Source organism: Dendropsophus ebraccatus, chromosome 7 (assembly GCF_027789765.1).
Source record: "Dendropsophus ebraccatus isolate aDenEbr1 chromosome 7, aDenEbr1.pat, whole genome shotgun sequence".
In the NCBI taxonomy this organism is placed as follows: Eukaryota; Metazoa; Chordata; class Amphibia; order Anura; family Hylidae; genus Dendropsophus; species Dendropsophus ebraccatus.
The window spans coordinates 14970775-14993775 of NC_091460.1; the positions used below are offsets into that span (position 1 = coordinate 14970775).

The window sequence follows — 23001 nt, forward strand, 5'->3', positions numbered from 1 at the left end:
CCTGGCATCTATACCCGGTACTGAGCGGGATGATGGGTGACACCTGGCATCTATACCCGGTACTGAGCAGGATGAGGGGTGACACCTGGCATGTATACCGGGTACTGAGCGGGAAGATGGGTGACACCTGGCATCTATACCGGGTACTGAGCAGGATGAGGGGTGACACCTGGCATGTATACCGGGTACTGAGCGGGAAGATGGGTGACACCTGGCATGTATACCCGCTACTGAGCAGGATGAGGGGTGACACCTGGCATCTATACCCTGTACTGAGCAGGATGATGGGTGACACCTGGCATCTATACCCGGTACTGAGCAGGATGAGGGGTGACACCTGGCATCTATACCCGGTACTGAGCGGGATGATGGGTGACACCTGGCATGTATACCCGGTACTGAGCAGGATGAGGGGTGACACCTGGCATGTATACCCGGTACTGAGCAGGATGAGGGGTGACACCTGGCATCTATACCCTGTACTGAGCAGGATGATGGGTGACACCTGGCATGTATACCCGGTGCTGAGTGGGATGAGGGGTGACACCTGGCATCTATACCTGGTACTGCAGGCCCCCTTCCCCCACACTCCGCAGTAATCACACTCGGTGGGGATCTCTCAGCCCGCTATGAATATTGCAGCAGTCTGGACCCGCAGGGAACACAATCTTCTACTACGGGAACGAGATGCAAATTTTGGCAGGAAAGTCCTGAAAGCAGCAAAGTCTGATGACGCTATTGATTTCCTGGAGCAGATCTGGTGTCCGCCCATCAGACGCTGCTATCACCAGATACCGGGCACAGGCGGGTGACACACAACCCTGCCCTTATATAACCTCGGCTCCACTTACAGCCAGAGCTGCACTGAGAGGAGGCAACATGCAGCCACATCAGGGAGCACCACATCTCCCAGAATGCACTGCTTCTGCCAGTAGGATGGGAGTGCAGCTCTGGAAGTATCTACAGGCCCTGGCTCAGTTCTCGTGGATACCTTAGACTCCAAATACAAAAAAAAAAAAAGTTTAGGTGAAATTTTAAAATCCCTTCTATTATATGCCATGACCTATAGAGGCGGAGCCATGACAACAACTTATTCATCTTCGTTTTTAGTCTATGACCTCCCCTGTAAGATCAGCACACTCCCCTCCTGAAATACTCTGTGCTGTTGTGGACCCTACTCCCTCGCCTATGTAATACTCAGATTGTGACCTTCAACAGGATCAGCATGTATTCCTCTAATACTCTGCACAGCTGTGGAGCTGCTTCCTCCTCACATTTCCGGGTCTCTTTCTTCTCCCTGTTTTTGTCTCATCCGCTGCAGTACACGGCCGGCTCCACCATGATTGTCGCCAGGCTCCATCTATCTCTTATAGACCGTCTGTCCTGTACGGATTAGTGGGGTCTTATATACGGGACTAGAGGAATCTCACTCCTCAGGCTCCGTCCTCGGTCTCTCCAGCAGGTTCTTACTCTATTTTGTGGTCAGACAAGTCCTCTGTCTGTTTTTAGATCTGTAATATGTTGTGGCCATGACGTCCATCATCCATCTATCGCATATGGGGGGGGTAACCGGCGTGTCTGGATGGGGTTATTATTAGATTGTTTCCAGCCGCTGACAATAAAAGGTGAAGCTGGAGAAGTGCAGGATGAGATGACGCACAGGGAACGGCTGGAGCATTATACCATATTACAGTCACATCATCATCAATCACGAGTAGGGATGAGTGAATATACAGAACGGACGAAGTGAAGCCCTTCGTCCCTATCTGTATTGCACTCATTGCGCTGCCACACTTTGAAGTGTGATCCGCCCTGCTCCGCTCCTTCCCAGGTGCTGGGAAAAAGATGGATACCGTCCTGGGAAACTGGGAGAAGCGCCGCAGCCCGATGAGTGCAACACAGATAGGGATGAAGTGCTTTGCTTCGCCCTTTCTGTGTATTCGCTCATCTCTAATCACGAGGCTCAGGAACTGTCCAGAGCAGGAGAGGTTTCCTATGGGGATTTGCTACTGCTGTGTCCTTCCTCCAGCACAGTCACCTATAACACTAGGGGAGAGGCGTCCTTCCTCCAGCACAGTCACCTATAACACTAGGGGAGAGGCGTCCTTCCTCCAGCACTATCACATGTAACACTAGGGGAGAGGCGTCCTTCCTCCAGCACCGTCACCTGTAACACTAGGGGAGAGGTGTCCTTCCTCCAGCACAGTCACCTGTAACACTAGGGGAGAGGTGTCCTTCCTCTAGCACTATCACATACACTAGGGGAGAGGTGTCCTTCCTCCAGCACAGTCACCTGTAACACTAGGGGAGAGGCGTCCTTCCTTCAGCACCGTCACCTGTAACACTAGGGGAGAGGCGTCCTTCCTCCAGCACAGTCACCTGTAACACTAGGGGAGAGGCGTCCTTCCTCTAGCACTATCACATACACTAGGGGAGAGGTGTCCTTCCTCCAGCACCGTCACCTATAACACTAGGGGAGAGGTGTCCTTCCTCCAGCACTGTCACCTGTAACACTAGGGGAGAGGTGTCCTTCCTCCAGCACAGTCACCTGTAACACTATTAGAGAGGTGTCCTTCCTCCAGCACCGTCACCTGTAACACTAGGGGAGAGGTGTCCTTCCTCCAGCACAGTCACCTGTAACACTAGGGGAGAGGTGTCCTTCCTCCAGCACAGTCACCTATAACACTAGGGGAGAGGTGTCCTTCCTCCAGCACAGTCACCTGTAACACTATTAGAGAGGTGTCCTTCCTCCAGCACTGTTACATACACTATGGGAGAGGTGTCCTTCCTCCAGCACCATCACCTGTAACACTATTAGAGAGGTGTCCTTCCTCCAGCACTGTCACCTGTAACACTAGGGGAGAGGTGTCCTTCCTCCAGCACCGTCACCTGTAACACTATTAGAGAGGTGTCCTTCCTCCAGCACCGTCACCTGTAATACTAGTAGAGAGGTGTCCTTCCTCCAGCACCGTCACCTGTAATACTAGTAGAGAGGTGTCCTTCCTCCAGCACCGTCACCTGTAATACTAGTAGAGAGGTGTCCTTCCTCCAGCACCCTCAAAACCTTGGTTTCTCATTAAGACTGGGACCATTGAAGGTGACCGCCACAACCTCAGCAGACCTGGCAACAAGCGATCCTGTCCATAAGGGGATTTTTGAGAAGCGGTGAATATGCACCAAGAAGATTGCTGCAATACTGGGCATGTCCCAGAGAGTGTTGGCGTCATTATTACTAATATTCTAGAAAGCCACAAGCTTTTTGAACAGGGCACAGGAGGCGGCACACGTTCAGGCATCCAGAACCGTTTTGGCCCAAATCTGATGCCTCAAAGAACATTTTGGATAGGTTGGTGACGGAGGATGAACCCTGGCTCCACACTTACCATCTCAAAACAGAGAAGCAAATCAAAGGAATGGCGCCACAGTGGGTCCCTGTGACAGATGAAGTCACATCCAGAAATCTTCCAAAAAAGTCATGGCATCTGTTTTCTGGGACAAAGAGAGTATTCTGTTTGTGGACTACCTAGCAACAGGGCTGTAGTATAATCGGAGACTATTACGCCAGCCTCCTCAACCAGCTGAAGGAGGCAATTAAAGGGAATGTGTCACCTAGATTCTCTTTTACTGATTAGAGTCAGATACTAAAACTTGTTTTTTTTTTATTCCGATCTGTTTCTATTTTCTTACTGTAATTTTTTTCCCCCACCATTTGTACATTGTTATAAGGGCTGCAAATCTTACAGCAAGACTCATGGACATAGACAACAATAGACAAACTCTGTCCCTTTGAGATGAATATGAAACATTACTGAGCGCACTATGTGATCTGTGAAAAGGTCATTCCACAGGGAGCGGCTATTGTCTCCTCCCTCTACTGGTGTCACATGATGCTGCACAGATCACTTTAAAGCAGCCTCCTCTTATCACCACAGACACAACAGGAAGTCTCAATTTAGTTTTAGACCCAGTGGTGAGAATGAAAACAGATTATAGATAGATTACTACTACATTATTATACTATAGATTATAGATAGAAAAACTAAAAATTAGAAAAAATAAACCACCAAAAATTCTTAAAAGATATGTTTACCATAAAAACATTTATACAATAGGTCATTTTATGATGACACATTCCCTTTAAGAGGAAATGCCTGGGAAAGTTGACCAAAGGGATCCTTTTGTTGCAGGACAAGGGACCTTTGCACACCCCCAAAGTTCCAGCTACCAAACTGAATACCCAGAGATTGCTGTCGGTCCACCATTCCCCCTATTCACTGGACCTGGCCCCTTCTGACTACTATCCGTTACCTAACTTGCAGAAACTTCTCAAGGGTCGTCACGTTGAGGACGTTGCTGACGGCACACATGCTGCTGAGTGATCACCTATCACACGAGTTCTTTTTGAATAGACAAGAAAAGCTGCAACAAGGATGTGGCAAGTTCCTCCTGCAGGTGGGGAATACGGTGAATAAATGAACATTCAAAATTCTGACTCAAATTCATTCCATGAAACGCCAGGAACTACTTAGCACCCCCTCATATATTGTGCCCAAAAAAAGAAAACAAAAAAAAAACAAAAAAACACACACCTCTGGTTCCTGGGTCCTGTATAATCCCATGTTGGGGAAACGTGCTATAGATATCTACCGTTGTCACTTCTCAGCCTTTTGGCCAAGATAAAGTGTAGTATCTGCCTCCTATCCGATACGTCCCTACCTGGGGACCATATAGTAAACGGATTTTCAGAACAGGGAGATGGAGGAAGAGCTTGCTCCGTCCTCTCCAGGCATTGACCTGGTATTGCAGTGTACACACAAAAAAAACAAAACAAAAACAAACCACAGATCTGCATCACACACAATGGGAACTCCCGTAAAAATAAATCATTTTATTTTGGAACAATTTCACATTCACAACATGGCGGGCCGCTCCTCCTATCAGACCTGTCGTACCTGAGGGAGTCCCGCAAGCTATAGACGGACAGCTCTGTGTATAAGCTAGGCGGTGTACGGATGTATCCCGAGGAAGGGAAAGGCTCACACAAGGCAAATAAGAGACACAAAGCCACAGGGATCGGGGGCTCCATCTTGTATGTACCCTCCTAGACAATGACTGGCAAGCTTCTCAGCCAATCAGAGCGCCCAGTCCTCCTCCGCACTGAAAGGCTTACAGCCGCCCTTTGGACTAAATGTAAAGTAATCCCTACAATCTTCATGGCTATAGGTTTGAGAAGCAGAACGGCACAAACAGGGCGACTGTCCATCATCCACCGGTGACATCAGTCAAAGCCGTGCCAATCGCTCTGCTCAGAGTCGTATTCCGGCTCGGCCCCGACACACTTCACGCCCTCCAGCAGCATCGGGGTGCCGTGATGGCGGTCTGCAATAAGAAGAGGAGTGACGGGTCAACACAGACATCCATCGACCAAACCCAGCTCTCATATTATAATCCAGTCTGTAGTTTACACGAAGAGGAAAAAAAATAAAATTTTTACGGACGGGTAGAAGTTACAAAGTATGAAGTGTCTGAGATTAAGTAAAGGGCAGGAAATACATCTTGTAGCTGAGCCGAGGCTGACTCATCTCTCAATGTCGTTCCAAGGAGAGACAAGTCACACGACACCCGATACAAGCGTCACCCCGGAGGCACGGCAGCCGTGTGTGAATGTGGACACAGATGTTAGTTACATGGAGATCTGTAGGTTACTGACTCAATAGCGCCCCCTGCAGGTAATGGGCCCAAGTCCAGACTGGCTTTCTGCCTATCTGTAACACACACACACAGTGACTTACCCAGGACCCGCGCCTGCACCACCACCTTCACAACAGTCTTATCACTGGTCTCACTTGCCAGAAGCATCTCTTCCTTTAAGACGCCTTCTTTATGAGCGGTGTATTCACATTTAATGCCGTGTCCTGCGGAGAATGGAAGGACATGAGGAAACATGGACGCCATCACAACATATAAAAGGAGACCTGTGGATGAAGCAACCTCTCCTGCTCGGCCTGCTGGAACCATGAAGCTGACATTTACAAGTGTATCTGCTTCTGGCACCATTGTCTGCGACCCCCGAACAGCTGAGCATCGGCCAACAATGGTATTTCATGGGAAAAGCTCTTTAAGTAGTACAGGGACAGAATAGGTGATCCATGGGGGTGCTGGGTGTTGGCACTCTGACAACCAACTAGTGACGGCTCATCCTGCGGCTAGGCCATCAATAGCATTTCCCTAGAGAAGGCAGCCATGCTCAATAGACCAGGGGTAGGGAACCTTGGCACTCCAGCTGTTGCAGAATTACAACTCCCATCGTTTCTGGACAGCCAAAGCTTTAGCCAAGGTTCCCTACCCCTGCAATAGACGTAACTGTCCAGCCATCTAATGTGCAGAAAGTCCAAACAGTCTGTGCAGGGGGATGGGGGTGGCAGAACATACAGAGCAAAGCACTCTGGAGGCCTGGGGTAGGTGGCAGAGCAGTATGAGGGGTAGGAGGCAACAGAGACAAGTCAGGAAGGAGGGCAGAGCAGTGTACAGGAAGAGGGGCATGCAAGTCAGGAAGGAAGGCAGAGCAGTCTACGGGAAGAGGAGCATGCAAGTCAGGAAGGAGGGCAGAGCAGTCTACAGGAAGGAGGGCAGAGCAGTGTACAGGAAGAGGGGCATGCAAGTCAGGAAGGAGGGCAGAGCAGTGTACAGGAAGAGGGGCATGCAAGTCAGGAAGGAGGCAGAAACCGTGTACAGGAAGAGGGGCATGCAAGTCAGGAAGGAGGGCAGAGCAGTCTACAGGAAGGAGGACAGAGCAGTGTACAGGAAGAGGGGCATGCAAGTCAGGAAGGAGGACAGAGCAGTGTACAGGAAGAGGGGCATGCAAGTCAGGAAGGAGGGCAGAGCAGTCTACAGGAAGGAGGACAGAGCAGTGTACAGGAAGAGGGGCATGCAAGTCAGGAAGGAGGGCAGAGCAGTGTACAGGAAGAGGGGCATGCAAGTCAGGAAGGAGGGCAGAGCAGTCTACAGGAAGAGGGGCATGCAAGTCAGGAAGGAGGGCAGAGCAGTCTACAGGAAGAGGGGCATGCAAGTCAGGAAGGAGGGCAGAGCAGTCTACAGGAAGAGGGGCATGCAAGTCAGGAAGGAGGGCAGAGCAGTCTACAGGAAGAGGGGCATGCAAGTCAGGAAGGAGGGCAGAGCAGTGTACAGGAAGGGGGGCATGCAAGTCAGGAAGGAGGCAGAAACCGTGTGTAGGTCCCCACAATCCCCTCTCCTGCAGCGATACAACTGAACTTGATGTACTGGATCGGTCACTGACTACATAAGATCAGCAGCATCACTTTACCATTCTGGATCCGGCAGGTAAGAATAGATCACTAATCTCATCTGCCGGTTGAGCAGAGAAGACCCCGGTACAGCGCCATGAGCTATGACCTGCAGGGCAATGCTCTGTATGTTATTAGGATCCCATGGCCTCTGGCCATCTAGCCTACAGGTTCTGTGCACAACCCGCAAGGTTCAGGCGAGGTCCCCATCCTCCGCTTATAGCAGGGCGCCGCGCCTTTAAGCGGCAGAGATATTTTGGTAGTTTATATTCCCGGTCCATGTCTGCTGTCTCACCGCACTCAATCAGCCTCATTCATCTGCTGATAACACAATCTGCTGCCATTCTCTGCAAACAAGAATAGCTGTAATGGTGGAAAACAACACAGCCTGCTATGGAGAGGAAAGACTGTGTATACAGAGGAGAGACCGAAATAAACCACAGGGGATCAGAGGAGAACGCTGCAGGACGTGTACAGAGAAAGGGAGCACCGGTGGTATATAAAGGTGAGCAGAGACTGTGTATACAGAGGAGAGGCCAAAATAAACCAGAGGGGAGGGGGCTGATATCAGAGGAGAGCGCTCCAGGACGTGTACAGAGAAAGGGGGCACCGGTGGTATATAAAGGAGAGGAGAGCACCTCACCATGTATACATAACATGTATACAGAAAGGGGACACCTACCGCCCAGGACACAGGCTCCACACCCCTCCTCATTCCTCATCTATCCTCCTCCCCTCTCCATCATTCCTCATCTATCCTCCTCCCCTCTCCATCATTCCTCATCTATCCTCCTCCCCTCTCCATCATTCCTCATCTATCCTCCTCCCCTCTCCATCATTCCTCATCTATCCTCCTCACCTCTCCATCATTCCTCATCTATCCTCCTCACCTCTCCATCATTTATCCTCCTCCTCCCCTCTCCATCATTCCTCATCTATCCTCCTCCCATCTCCATCATTTATCCTCCTCCTCACCTCTCCATCATTCCTCATCTATCCTCCTCCCCTCTCCATCATTCCTCATCTATCCTCCTCACCTCTCCATCATTCCTCATCTATAATTCTCCTCCCATCTCCACCATTTATCCTCCTCCTCACCTCTCCTTCATTCCTCATCTATCCTCCCTCTCATCTATACTCCTCCCCTCTCCATCATTCATCATCTATCCTCCCCATCATTCATCATCTATCCACATCCATCCTCCTTCTCCGCTCTCCATCATTCCTCATCTATCCTCCTCACCTCTCCATCATTCCACATCTATCCTCCTCCTCCTCACCCCTTGATCATTCATCTCTTCTCCTCCCCTCTCCATCATTCCTCATCTATCCTCCTCACCTCTCCATTATTCCTCATCTACCCACATCCATCCTCCTTCTCAGCTCTCCATCATTCCTCGTCTATAATCCTCCTCCCATCTCCATCATTCATCATCTATCCTTCTCCTCACCCCTACATCATTCATCTATCCTCCTCTCCTCTCCATCATTCCTCATCTATACTCCTCCTCCCATCTCCATCATTTATCCTCCTCCACCCCTCTCCATCATTCCTCATCTATCCTCCTCCTCCTCCCATCTCCATCATCTATCCTCCTCCTCCACCCCTCTCCATCATTCCTCATCTATACTCCTCCTCCCATCTCCATCATTTATCCTCCTCCACCCCTCTCCATCATTCCTCATCTATACTCCTCCTCCCATCTCCATCATCTATCCTCCTCCTCCACCCCTCTCCATCATTCCTCATCTATACTCCTCCTCCCATCTCCATCATTTATCCTCCTCCTCACCTCTCCATCATTCCTCATCTATAATCCTCCTCCCATCATTCATCATCTATCCTCCTCCTCACCTCTCCATCATTCCTCATCTATCCTCCTCCTCCCATCATTCCTCATCTATCCTCCTCCTCAATTGACGGCACATATATCAGTCCCAGGGATATATAAGGAGGGATGTCCCTGTTTTTCGGTGCCTCCAGAGACTATACAGACCTTGCTCTGTAATCCGCACATTAGTAACCATATTGTACATTAATAACATTCAGCACTTCTGTAAGGAACTTTAATCTGAGAAGCCTCAAGATACAAGTAGTAATACAAAACCAACCAACACATGAAGTGGCGTGCCAATGTCCGCCCGTCTCCAGCCTCAGCATCCGGCTCACACACAAATTCAATTACTTTCCTATCTGCCAGCGAGCCGCTCTTCTCCTAATGAGTTTGTGAGCCTCAGACCCATCTTCCCTGCTCCCGGGATAATGGCCCTAAATAGATGATCAGATCTGCGGGGTGTCCATTACTAATCGCTAGTCATTATAGAGATCCATCACAGGGAGAACTGCAGATCATCCCTCCTCTCCTGTATGAGATTTACAGCAGGACACGCCGCAGACCGTCCTCACCACCTGCTCTATCCATCTATGGGGGGGGGAGGGGGATACATCCATGTTCCATGACGGCACAGATTCCTTGTTTATCTCAACCTAATTCACTTCCAATTTATAAATGTAATAAAGCAATGCGATACGGTCCTTAGTCTGATATGATAGAACTTCTAGAAAGATTGGATGATTATTGTCTATACCAGTGAGGCTGCAGGCTGAAGGCTCAGTGAGTGTAGCCGTCAGATACACCCCCTTGTGGAGCTGCAGATTCAGGGCACAGTGGGCTTTCCCTAGGAGGTAGCACCCTGCTCCCCTCTGACATGTCTCTCTATTGAGCTGCAGGATCAGAGCTCAGTGGGCTTTCCCCTGTAAAGCAGCTCCCAAGCATCTGCTCTCAATGCTCTAGACCAGACGTGTTAAACTCAGGCCCTCCAGCTGTTTTAAGACTACAATTCCCATCATGCTTTGTAGTTTTGCAACAGCTGAAGGGCCTGAGTTTGATATCCCTGCTCTAGACTATTCATATATCTACTCTGTGTCTCGCTCTCTCATTGTGAATGTGCAGGTTCTGGGCTGAGCATCTCTCTGTGAATCAGCTCAATGCCTTTACAATACAACACAGATTGTATTTCTGTCCCTCCTCCTCCCTCTTTCTCCTTGTGAAGCTGCAGGTTCAGGGCTCAGTAGGCATCCCCTGGGAAGCAGATCCCTACCACCTTCATCTCCATCCTAAAGCCTATATTTTGTATCACCTGCTCTTATGTCTCCTTGTGTTGCTGCAGGCTTAGAGCTTAGTGGGCATCCCCCCTGAAGCTGTGGGTCCAGAGCTCAGTGTGTAAAAGGGCCCGTTCACACTGCGCAAAACAGGCGGAAATTCCTGTTCTCGCTGTGGACTCCGCTCTGAATCCTGCCTACCTTATGTGTCTCAATGTAATGTGTTGCGTTCCTCCGTTCTCAGCTAAAAGAATTGACATGTCATGAGTGGAGAACAGTTTTACTGTGAACGGGACCTTACATGTAAAGCAACTTCCCACGCCTGTGAATGCTCCAGGCATCTCTGTGCACCTCCATCTTCTCCGATACATCAGATCGTGGAGACGTAGGGTCAGAACTCCCTACCTCACCCCCTTAATGCTGCAGACAATATGTCGCCTCCCAGGGTGGTGTAAGTTGCAAATTCTGGGAGAAATAATTGATTTTTGTTTTTTTTCTGACCATTATAATACAAGCGTAACCTCCCCCCTCCCTTGTTTACACCACAGTCCCCTGTGACACCCTAAATTATACTGCAAGTCTGAACTGTATGTTTCCTGGCACCAACACACAATACGTTCCCTAAATGCTAATTGTTTTATAATGCGGAAACAACCCCCCCCCCCACCACCACCACCTTACCTCCCGGGAGGCGACTGTAACCAGCACATTAATCTCCGGGATAAGGCGACATTACTTGTTTACGCGGTATGTAGCTTTTCCTCAGTTCCCACAATCTGCGTTGTATATCGCCGGCTGGTCACCATCACCCCCCAGTAAGTACCCCCACCCCCGGCACCATGTATCAGGATTAATACTACTTCATATTGCCTACAGACTTATAGCTCAGAGGATGAGGAGATTGTAAAGCAAACAAGATATAATCTGGGCAAGCTTTCAGGGGACGCAGATCACGGCAGCCTTTAGTTGCTCACTTAGAGGCTAAATCTTGCTTAAAAGTAGACTCTTCCATTCCCTTTGTAATCCAGATGCGGCTGCGTAGTCTTAAAGGGGTAGTTAAGCTTAAAAAAAATTAAAAAATCTTTAACAATCAACTGGTATAGGAAAGTGCCAGAGAATTGTAATTTACTTCTATCAAAAATTCCCCAGCCCTCCAGTACTTATAAGCTGCTGTATGTCCTGCAGGAAGTGGTTTATTCTCTCCAGTATGACAGTGCTCTCTGCTGCCACCTCTGTCCATGTCAGGAACCACCCAGAGCAGTAACAAATTCCCATCGAAAACCTCTCCTGCTCTCCAGGCTGGAGAGAATACACCACTTCCTGCAGGACATACAGCAACTGATAAGTATGGGAAGACTGCAGATTTTTCTTTTAATAGAAGTAAATTAAAAGTCTCTGGCATCAGTTGATTTGAATTTTTTTTGCTGAATTACCCCTTTAACATGCCAGAAAGGCCGCTATAGACTTATATTCTATAAACAGCCATTTACATCAATATATTGCTCAGGACCTGAGAGTATTGTACTTCAGAGCTGCACTCATGAATCTCCAGGCTTCAGAGCAGACCTCTCCAAAAACAATTTGTTTTCACTGTGTTCTGGTGATCTGCTGCTCCACCATACATATGATGATAGGGATAGATGGACAAGCCCTTTAAGAACCACCACATTCAGAGCATTCCTATAGGGGAACTGGAGCAGATCTCACACGACATGGAAACTTGCGGAGTCCAGCAGACAGACCACACAGGAAGTGACGGCTCGTAGCTGGGCGGGGGGGGGGACTTACCTTCTGGCAGTGCTGTGATCTTTGTCACTTTGAGGTTCAGGTTAGGGAGAGGAACGGCACAGATATTCCTCCCCAGTCGCTGCAGAGCCGGCAACGTGAACGAGATCTCATACTTGTGTAAGATCTTCAGGAAGCCGACCTGTAAGTATACAAAGGAAGAGGCGGGTTACTATGAAGTCATATGAGGAAGTAGTGGGTAACTATGACGTCATACAAGAAAGATGCGGGTAACTATGCTGTCATGGGAAAGAGGTGGGTAACTATGGCGTCATGCAAGGACGAGGAGGGTTACTATGATGTCATATGAGAAAGAGGTGGGTAACTATGACGTCATATGAGAAAGAGGCAGATTACTATGATGTCATAAGAGAAAAGGGAAGGTTACTATGAAGTCATACGAGGGTAACTATGACGTCATACGAGAAGGATGTTGCATCGTCCCTGATCACTGTGTGGTTTGGAAACAGGGAGTGCGCCCCCCCCAGACCTCCCCCGGGGGGCACCAGCTATGTCGGGTCATGTACAATGATAACAGGATCCTATTCAGGAGCCTCTTCCATTTATTATAGGCATAGCTGTACATCTCCTATAGGCATAGCCGTACATCTCCACACAGAAGCCTGTCACACTGCATTATACATGGCAGCCGGCGGCAGCAGCTAGTTCTGTGGGAATTCAGTGACAGCTGATTAATACTTTCTTCCCTCAGGACACATTAATATTACATGGAGTAATCCTCCACGCTTCCACCTCAGTCACTTAAAGGTAAAGCACGCAAGCAATGATCTGTACCGTGCCCCTACCCAGGTGTACCCAGATATTACCGGGGGCCGCGCACACACGGGGAGATTTATCAAACATGGTGTAAAGTGAAACAGGCCCAGTTGCCCCTAGCAACCAATCAGATTCCACCTTTCATTCCTCACAGACTCTCTGGAAAATGAAAGGTGGAAAATGAAAGGTGGAATCTGATTGGTTGCTAGGGGCAACAGAGCCAGTTTCACTCTACACCATGTTTGATAAATCTCTCCCTGTACAGACTGCAATTGCTCAGAGTGGTGGCACACAGTACTATAAGTATCCGCCATTACACCTACACACCAGGCACGGAGCCTGTGCTAGTCACTAATCGACAGGCACTGACAGGGCGGCAGGCAGCACTACAGACACACGCCGGCCTCTGCTATGCTGTAAGCAGATAATCAGCTCAGCAAACGCTTATCTGGTGATCAGCGGCGGCTCATGTGAGGAGCGGTATAACACCCGGACAGGGAGAGATTGCACCGTACATGTCAGCAGTCACGTCCTATGCAGGACAATGCTCTGCAAGTCTCACACACTAGAGTATGAGGAGAACTCATAGTGAATATATAATATATATTAGTGTAACTCTCACACTATACAGCAGGGGTGGGGAACCTCCGGCCCGCGGGCCGCATCCGGCCCCTGAGACCTCCCGATGCGGCCCGCGGCTCCCCTGTGACACGCGCTGCTCTGGAGGAAGGAAGGAGCCGGCGCACACAGCATCCTCTGTGACAGCTGCCGTGCTGTCTGTGTCGGCTCCTTCCTCCTCCAAAGCGGCGCGTGTCTTCAGTCTCCTGCGGGCCGCGCGCGATGACGTCATTTCATCGCGCGCCACCTGCAGGAGAAGACCGGCACAGAGGACCTGGGAGAGAAGAGGACCTGGGCGGAGGTAAGGTGAGTGGGATGTTTATTTTTTTTTATTTGGGGGTTAAATAGGCTACCAGGGACATGACTGATGGGGGGGGGGGGGGGGGGACAACTAGGCTACCAGGGACATGACTGATGGGGGGGGGGGGGGGGGGGACAACTAGGCAACCAGGGACATGACTGATGGGGGGGGGGATAACTAGTCCACCAGGGACATGAGTGATGGGGGGGGGGGGAATAACTAGGCTACTAGGGACAAGACTGTTGGGGGTTAACTGGTCCACCAGGGACATGACTGTTGGGTGTTTACTGGTCCACCAGGCATATGACTGTTGGGGGAACTAGGCCACCAGGGACAAGACTGTTGGGGGTTAACTGGTCCACCAGGGACATGACTGTTGGGGGTTAACTGGTCCACCAGGGACATGACTGTTGGGGGTTAACTAGGCTACCAGGGACATGACTGTTGGGGGTTAACTAGGCTACCAGGGACATGACTGTTGGGGGTTAACTAGTCCACCAGGGACATGCCTGATGGGGGGGATAACTAGGCCACCAGGGACATGCCTGATGGGGGTTAACTAGGCTACCCGGGACATGACTGTTGGGGGTTAACTGGTCCACCAGGGACATGCCTGATGGGGGTTAACTAGGCTACCCGGGACATGACTGTTGGGGGTTAACTGGTCCACCAGGGACATGCCTGATGGGGGTTAACTAGGCTACCCGGGACATGACTGTTGGGGGTTAACTGGTCCACCAGGGACATGCCTGATGGGGGTTAACTAGGCCACCAGGGACAGGCCTGATGGGGGTTAACTAGGCCACCAGGGACATGACTGTTGGGGGTTAACTAGGCCACCAGGGACATGACTAATGGGTGTTAACTAGGCCACCAGGGACAGGCCTGATGGGGGGTTAACTAGGCCACCAGGGACATGCCTGATGGGGGGTTAACTAGGCTACCAGGGACATGACTGAGGGATTAACTAGGCTACCAGGGACATGACTGATGTGGGTTAACTAGGCTACCAGGGACATGCCTGATGGGGGTTAACTGGTCCACCAGGGACATGCCTGATGGGGGTTAACTAGGCTACCAGGGACATGACTGGGGGGGTTAACTAGGCTACCAGGGACATGACTGGGGGGGTTAACTAGGCCACCAGGGACAGGCCTGATGGGGGTTAACTAGGCTACCAGGGACATGACTGTTGGGGGTTAACTAGGCCACCAGGGACATGACTAATGGGGGTTAACTAGGCTACCAGGGACAGGCCTGATGGGGGGTTAACTAGGCTACCAGGGACAGGCCTGATGGGGGTTAACTAGGCCACCAGGGACAGGCCTGATGGGGGTTAACTAGGCCACCAGGGACAGGCCTGATGGGGGTTAACTAGGCCACCAGGGACAAGACTGATGGGGGGTAACTAGGCTACCAGGGACAAGACTGATGGGGGGTAACTAGGCTACCAGGGACATGCCTGATGGGGGGTAACTAGGCCACCAGGGACAGGCCTGATGGGGGTTAACTAGGCCACCAGGGACAAGACTGATGGGGGGTAACTAGGCTACCAGGGACATGCCTGATGGGGGGTAACTAGGCTACCAGGGACATGCCTGATGGGGGTTAACTAGTCCACCAGGGACAAGACTGATGCGGGTTAACTAGGCTACCAGGGACATGACTGATGGGAGTTAACTAGTCCACCAGGGACATGACTGATGGGGGTTAACTAGGCTACCAGGGACATGCCTGATGGGGGTTAACTAGGCTACCAGGGACATGCCTGATGGGGGTTAACTAGGCTACCAGGGACATGCCTGATGGGGGTTAACTAGGCTACCAGGGACATGCCTGATGGGGGTTAACTAGGCTACCAGGGACATGCCTGATGGGGGTTAACTAGGCTACCAGGGACATGGCTGGGGGTTAACTACAATAGCAGGGGCACTAGGCGAACAATACCTTGCCTTGCCCTGGGTGCTGCAAACCCACGCTACTAACTGCCGCGCACGGTATGCGGCCCTCGAATGATTTTATTAATGCCCGACCGGCCCTCGACATGGAAAAGGTTCCCCACCCCTGCTATACAGGGTTAACAGCTCTGCCGCCCCCTCTGTCTATAGATGTAACTGCGCTTACCTTCACCAAGTAGCTGCCGTCTTCTTCCAGAGAGACCATCACCACCGAGTCTCGCAGCTTCTCATCAAAGTGCACATGGTTGTGAGCCCCCTCCTCCGAGAGGCCCGGGGCAAAGCGGACCCCCGACACCTTCGGCTTCACACCTACAGAGAGGGAGGAAAGACATTATATATTGTGAGGAGAAGTGAGAGGATTACCTCCATGGAGACCCACAGTAATATATAGAGGGGAACAATGGAGGAGGGGGAGCGCAGACCATTGCCAGATCATCAGATTACTGAGGGGCCCCCGAGCGTGTAATACACATACATAGGATATATACCGTATACAAGACAACACAGCTGGGAGTATATACTGCCATGTTATCAGATTACTGAGGGGCCCCGGGCATGTAACACACAGACATAGCTGAGCAATAATACAGCCAGAATATATACTGTATATAGAAACAACACCAGACAGGTACACAATCCGGCAAATAAGGGGTGTATATACTGCCAGACTACTACTACTACTACTATTATAATACTGCCTCCTATATACAAGACTATAACTACTATAATACCGCTCCTATATACAGGGATATACTACTATAATACCGCTCCTATATACAGGAATATAACTACTATAATACCGCTCCTATATACAAGAATATAACTACTATAATACTGCCTCCTATATACAGAAATATAACTACTATAATACTGCCCCTATATACAGGAATATAACTACTATAATACTGCCCCCTATATACAGGAATATAACTACTATAATACCGCTCCTATATACAGGAATATAACTACTATAATACTGCTCCTATATACAGGGATATAACTACTATAATACTGCCTGCTATATACAATATAACTACTATAATACTGCTCCTATATACAGGAATATAGCTACTATAATACTGCCTGCTATATACAAGAATATAACTAATATAATACTGTCTCCAATGCAAACTATAGCTGCTATCCAACAGACAGGTAGGTGCACAGTGCTGATCTCCTCCCCAGTAGACAGACTTGATGCTGATCAGTGTTCGGGATGATTATACACATAGCTGATGCGGTCTGTGCTGCTCTTTAGTAATACCGCCCCCAGCAGTCTGAGCCGTGACGCGTATATAACAATGAGGGGACGGCGGCCATTGTCTGGATGCCTGGCGGGAGTCTCACCAGTCACACATTACACCGTCTGCTGGTAATCAGGTTACTCAGTGACCCCATTGCTGCAGATCACACACACACAGAGCACGCTGTCACTATGAGCCAGGTCGATACAGGGCAGGGACAGTAGCAGGCGGTAGAGCACTGCTATATGGAGCTACGCAGACGTCTCACAGAGGCAGGCCATGGATTATGCCCTATTACACCAAACCATTACCGTCCGTACTTGGCAAATTACCCGCCGTTCTGGCTGATAATTGTTTGGTGTAATAGGTTATACATGATGTCACTGATAAGTGTAATACCGCACTAGTGAAGGTTATACATGATGTCACTGATAAGTGTAATACCGCACTAGTGATGGTAACATGCATATATATATATTATATATGGCGGACTTTCTTACCTTTCTTGGCTGCAGCCATCTATAGTACAAAAAGCTTCTGGACAATCAGAAAGCTGTGCCCATCCTGGAGCGGTGCCCGTACCTGCAACACACAGATATAGTCAGCAGTGATGTACAAGGCGTGAACTGTACATAGGAGAGACACTATGCCGCTATATGTAACTCCATACAGAGTGTGCCAGGTGGGCGACCTCTTACTGCACAGGGTCTGATACCACCGGGTGCCAGGGGAGGGATGCCGCCCTCCCTGCACCTCTGTATGCTGGCAGATATTTCTGTACTGTGTTTATTGTGGGTAACCACAGGAAGGAGAGAGAGCTGGCAGCCGCCCAGAAGGTGACAGGCATGGATCTTCTATCTATAGTATATGGGGCAATATAGGTAGGGGGCGGCAGTGCCATCTATAGTATGTGGAGCAGTATGGGTAGGGGGGGCTGTGCCATCTATAGTAGTAGCAGCAGTATAAGTAGGGGGCGGCTGTGCCATCTATAGTAGTAGCAGCAGTATAGGTAGGGGGGCTGTGCCATCTATAGTAGTAGGAGCAGTACGGGTAGGGGGGGGCTGTGCCATCTATAGTATATGGAGCAGTATGGGTAGGGGGCGGCTGTGCCATCTATAGTATATGGAGCAGTATGGGTAGGGGGGGCTGTGCCATCTATAGTATATGGAGCAGTATGGGTAGGGGGGGCTGTGCCATCTATAGTAGTAGCAGCAGTATGGGTAGGGTGGGTCGTGCCATCTATAGTAGTAGGAGCAGTATGGGTAGGGGGCGGCTGTGCCATCTATAGTAGTAGGAGTAGTATGGGTAGGGGGCAGCTGTGCCATCTATAGTATATGGAGCAGTATGGGTAGGGGGGGGCTGTGCAATCTATAGTAGTAGGAGCAGTATGGGTAGGCTGTGCCATCTATAGTATATGGAGCAGTATGGGTAGGGGGCGGCTGTGCCATCTATGGTAGTAGCAGCAGTATGGGTAGGGGGAGCTGTGCCATCTATAGTAATAGCAGCAGTATGGGTAGGGGGGGGTCGTGCCATCTATATTAGTAGGAGTAGTATGGGTAGGGGGCAGCTGTGCCATCTATAGTAGTAGGAGCAGTATGGGTAGGGGGGCTGTGCCATCTATAGTAGTAGCAGCAGTATGGGTAGGGGGGCTGTGCCATCAATACTAGTAGGAGCAGTATGGGTAGGGGGGGCTGTGCCATCTATAGTAGTAGCAGCAGTATGGGTAGGGGGGCTGTGCCATCAATACTAGTAGGAGCAGTATGGGTAGGGGGGGCTGTGCCATCTATAGTAGTAGGAGCTGTGCCATCTATAGTAGTAGGAGCAGTATGGGTAGGGGGATGTGCCATCTATAGTAGTAGGAGCAGTATGGGTAGGGGGGCTGTGCCATCTATAGTAGTAGGAGCAGTATGGGTAGGGGGCTGTGCCATCTATAGTAGTAGGAGCAGTATGGGTAGGGGGGCTGTGCCATCTATAGTAGTAGGAGCAGTATGGGTAGGGGGGCTGTGCCATCTATAGTAGTAGGAGCAGTATGGGTAGGGGGGGCTGTGCCATCTATAGTATATGCAGCAGTATGGGTAGGGGGCTGTGCCATCTATAGTATATGCAGCAGTATGGGTAGGGGGGCTGTGCCATCTATAGTAGTAGGAGCAGTATGGGTAGGGGGGACCTGTGCAATCTATAGTTGTAGGAGCAGTATGGGTAGGGGGGGGGTGGTGCCATCTGTAGTAGTAGGAGCAGTATGGGTAGGGGGGCTGTGCCATCCATAGTATATGCAGCAGTATGGGTAGGGGGGCTGTGCCATCTATAGTAGTAGGAGCAGTATGGGTAGGGGGGGCTGTGCCATCTATAGTAGTAGGAGCAGTATGGGTAGGGGGGCTGTGCAATCTATAGTAGTAGGAGCAGTATGGGTAGGAGACGGCTGTGCCATCTATAGTATATGGAGCAGTATGGGTAGGGGGCGGCTGTGCCATCTATATTAGTAGGAGCAGTATGGGTAAGGGGCAGCTGTGCCATCTATATTAGTAGGAGCAGTATGGTAGGGGGCAGCTGTGCCATCTATAGTAGTAGGAGCAGTATGGGTAGGGGGCAGCTGTGCCATCTATAGTAGTAGGAGCAGTATGCGTAGGGGGGGCTGTGCCATCTATATTAGTAGGAGCAGTATGGGTAGGGGGGCTGTGCAATCTATAGTAGTAGGAGCAGTATGGGTAGGGGGGGCTGTGCCATCTATAGTAGTAGGAGCAGTATGGGTAGGGGGGGCTGTGCCATCTATAGTAGTAGGAGCAGTATGGTAGGGGGCAGCTGTGCCATCTATAGTAGTAGGAGCAGTATGGGTAGGGGGCGGCTGTGCCATCTATAGTAGTAGGAGCAGTATGGGTAGGGGGCGGCTGTGCCATCTATAGTATATGGAACAGTATGGGTAGGGCGGCTGTGCCATCTATAGTAGTAGGAGCAGTATGGGTAGGGGGGCTGTGCCATCTATTGTAGTAGCAGCAGTATGGGTAGGGGCAGCTGTGCCATCTATAGTAGTAGCAGCAGTATGGGTAGGGGTGGCTGTGCCATCTATAGTAGTAGGAGCAGTATGGGAAGGGGGGGCTGTGCCATTTATAGAAGTAGGAGCAGTATGGGAAGGGGGGGCTGTGCCATTTATAGAAGTAGGAGCAGTATGGGTAGGGGTGGCTGTGCAATCTATAGTATATGGAGCATTATGGGTAGGGGACGGCTGTGCCATCTGTAGTATATGGAGCAGTATGGGTAGGGGGGGCTGTGCCATCTATAGTAGTAGGAGCAGTATGGGTAGGGGGGCTGTGCCATCTATAGTATATGGAGCAGTATGCGTAGAGGCAGCTGTGCCATCTATAGTAGTAGCAGCAGTATGGGTAGGGGGGGCTGTGCCATCTATAGTAGTAGGAGCAGTATGGGTAGGCAGGGCTGTGCCATCTATAGTAGTAGGAGCAGTATGGGTAGGCAGGGCTGTGCCATCTATAGTAGTAGGAGCAGCATGGGTAGGCAGGGCTGTGCCATCTATAGTAGTAGGAGCAGTATGGGTAGGCAGGGCTGTGCCATCTATAGTAGTAGGAGCAGTATGGGTAGGGGGGCTGTGCCATCTATAGTAGTAGCAGCAGTATGGGTAGGGGCAGCTGTGCCATCTATAGTAGTAGCAGCAGTATGGGTAGGGGGTGGCTGTGCCATCTATAGTAGTAGGAGCAGTATGGGAAGGGGGGGCTGTGCCATTTATAGAAGTAGGAGCAGTATGGGTAGGGGTGGCTGTGCAATCTATAGTATATGGAGCATTATGGGTAGGGGACGGCTGTGCCATCTATAGTATATGGAGCAGTATGGGTAGGGGGGGCTGTGCCATCTATAGTATATGGAGCAGTATGGGTAGGGGGGCTGTGCCATCTATAGTAGTAGCAGCAGTATGGGTAGGGGGCAGCTGTGCCATCTATAGTAGTAGCAGCAGTATGGGTAGGGGGGGCTGTGCCATCTATAGTATTAGGAGCAGTATGGGTAGGGGGGCTGTGCCATCTATAGTATATGGAGCAGTATGGGTAGGGGGGCTGTGCCATCTATAGTAGTAGGAGTAGTATGGGTAGGGGGGCTGTGCCATCTGTAGTATATGGAGCATTATGGGTAGGGGACGGCTGTGCCATCTATAGTATATGGAGCAGTATGGGTAGGGGGGGCTGTGCCATCTATAGTATATGGAGCAGTATGGGTAGGGGGGGCTGTGCCATCTATAGTAGTAGCAGCAGTATGGGTAGGGGGCGGCTGTGCCATCTATAGTAGTAGGAGCAGTATGCGTAGGGGGGCTGTGCCATCTATAGTAGTAGGAGCAGTATGGTAGGGGGCGGCTGTGCCATCTATAGTAGTAGGAGCAGTATGCGTAGGGGGGCTGTGCCATCTATAGTAGTAGGAGCAGTATGGGTAGGGGGGGCTGTGCCATCTATAGTAGTAGGAGCAGTATGGGTAGGGGGGGCTGTGCCATCTATAGTAGTAGGAGCAGTATGGGTAGGGGGGGCTGTGCCATCTATAGTAGTAGGAGCAGTATGGGTAGGGGGGCTGTGCCATCTATAGTAGTAGGAGCAGTATGGGTAGGGGGGCTGTGCCACCTATAGAAGTAGGAGCAGTATGGGTAGGGGGGGCTGTGCCATCTATAGTAGTAGGAGCAGTATGGGTGGGGGGGCTGTGCCATCTATAGTAGTAGGAGCAGTATGGGTAGGGGGGCTGTGCCATCTGTAGTATATGGGGCAGTATGCGTAGAGGCAGCTGTGCCATCTATAGTAGTAGCAGCAGTATGGGTAGGGGGGCTGTGCCATCTATAGTAGTAGGAGCAGTATGGGTAGGCAGGGCTGTGCCATCTATAGTAGTAGGAGCAGTATGGGTAGGCAGGGCTGTGCCACCTATAGTAGTAGGAGCAGTATGGGTAGGGGGGCTGTGCCATCTATTGTAGCAGCAGTATGGGTAGGGGCAGCTGTGCCATCTATAGTAGTAGCAGCAGTATGGGTAGGGGGGGCTGTGCCATCTATAGTAGTAGGAGCAGTATGGGTAGGGGGGGCTGTGCCATCTATAGTATATAGAGCAGTATGGGTAGAGGGGGCTGTGCCATCTATAGTAGTATCAGCAGTATGGGTGGGGGGGAGCTGTGCCATCTATAGTAGTAGGAGCAGTATGGGTAGGGGACGGGCCGTGTCATCTATAGTAGTAGGAGCAGTATGGGTAGGGGAAGGCTGTGCCATCTATAGTAGTAGCAGCAGTATGGGTAGGGGGGGTCATGCCATCTATAGTAGTAGGAGCAGTATGGGTAGGGGGCGGCTGTGCCACCTATAGTAGTAGCGGCAGTATGGGTAGGGGGCGGCTGTGCCATCTATAGTAGTAGCAGCAGTATGGGTAGGAGGGGCTGTGCCATCTATAGTATATGGAGCAGTATGGGTAGGGGGGGGCTGTGCCATCTATAGTAGTAGCAGCAGTATGGGTAGGGGGCGGCTGTGCCATCTATAGTAGTAGCAGCAGTATGGGTAGGAGGGGCTGTCAGTGTTCCTCTTTTCTCCTTATACAGAGGTGCAGAGTCTCCTTAGGGCTGAATGTCAGGAATGTGAAATATACATGTATACCACCTGCACAATACTGTATCACCTCCCCGCCATATCCTATCCCCTCCCATTTAACATCACACCTTATCCTATCTGATCTAATATAGTAATATCTCCATACCCTTAACCTCCCTATTACACTAGACCCCCCATATATAATAACCTCTGTATTACAGTATACCCCCATATATAATACCCTCCGTATTACACTATACCCCCCATATATAATACCCTCCCTATTACACTATACCCCCTATAATAACCTCCCTATTACACTATACCCCCTATATAATAACCTCCGTATTATACTATACCCTCCA

At 50.3% G+C, this 23001-nt stretch overlaps 2 protein-coding genes and 1 pseudogene across 3 annotated transcripts in view; 2 read left to right on the forward strand and 1 right to left on the reverse strand.

Annotated features, from left to right (window-relative positions):
* The first annotated feature begins 4651 nt into the window (after positions 1 to 4651).
* Positions 4652 to 4831, forward strand: LOC138797989 (U2 spliceosomal RNA; annotated as a pseudogene).
* Positions 4832 to 4868: 37 nt separating this feature from the next.
* ADISSP (adipose secreted signaling protein) overlaps positions 4869 to 23001 on the reverse strand; it is a 20217-nt gene continuing 2084 nt past the window's right edge. Inside the window, exons 2-6 of the mRNA XM_069977147.1 lie at positions 17591 to 17672; positions 16013 to 16155; positions 12196 to 12334; positions 5793 to 5915; positions 4869 to 5379 (exon numbers count right to left, since the gene is read on the reverse strand). Coding sequence (XP_069833248.1) covers positions 5279 to 5379; positions 5793 to 5915; positions 12196 to 12334; positions 16013 to 16155; positions 17591 to 17609 — 525 coding nt within the window. The 5' untranslated portion in view covers positions 17610 to 17672 and the 3' untranslated portion in view covers positions 4869 to 5278. The remainder of the gene's footprint in view (positions 5380 to 5792; positions 5916 to 12195; positions 12335 to 16012; positions 16156 to 17590; positions 17673 to 23001) is intronic.
* Positions 7183 to 23001, forward strand: part of ADAM33 (ADAM metallopeptidase domain 33) — a 75568-nt gene continuing 59749 nt past the window's right edge. The window contains exon 1 of one of the 2 annotated variants that reach the window (XM_069977141.1): positions 7183 to 7809. In XM_069977141.1, coding sequence (XP_069833242.1) covers positions 7698 to 7809 — 112 coding nt within the window. In that variant the 5' untranslated portion in view covers positions 7183 to 7697. The remainder of the gene's footprint in view (positions 7810 to 23001) is intronic. The other variant, XM_069977142.1, reaches the window with a different exon arrangement.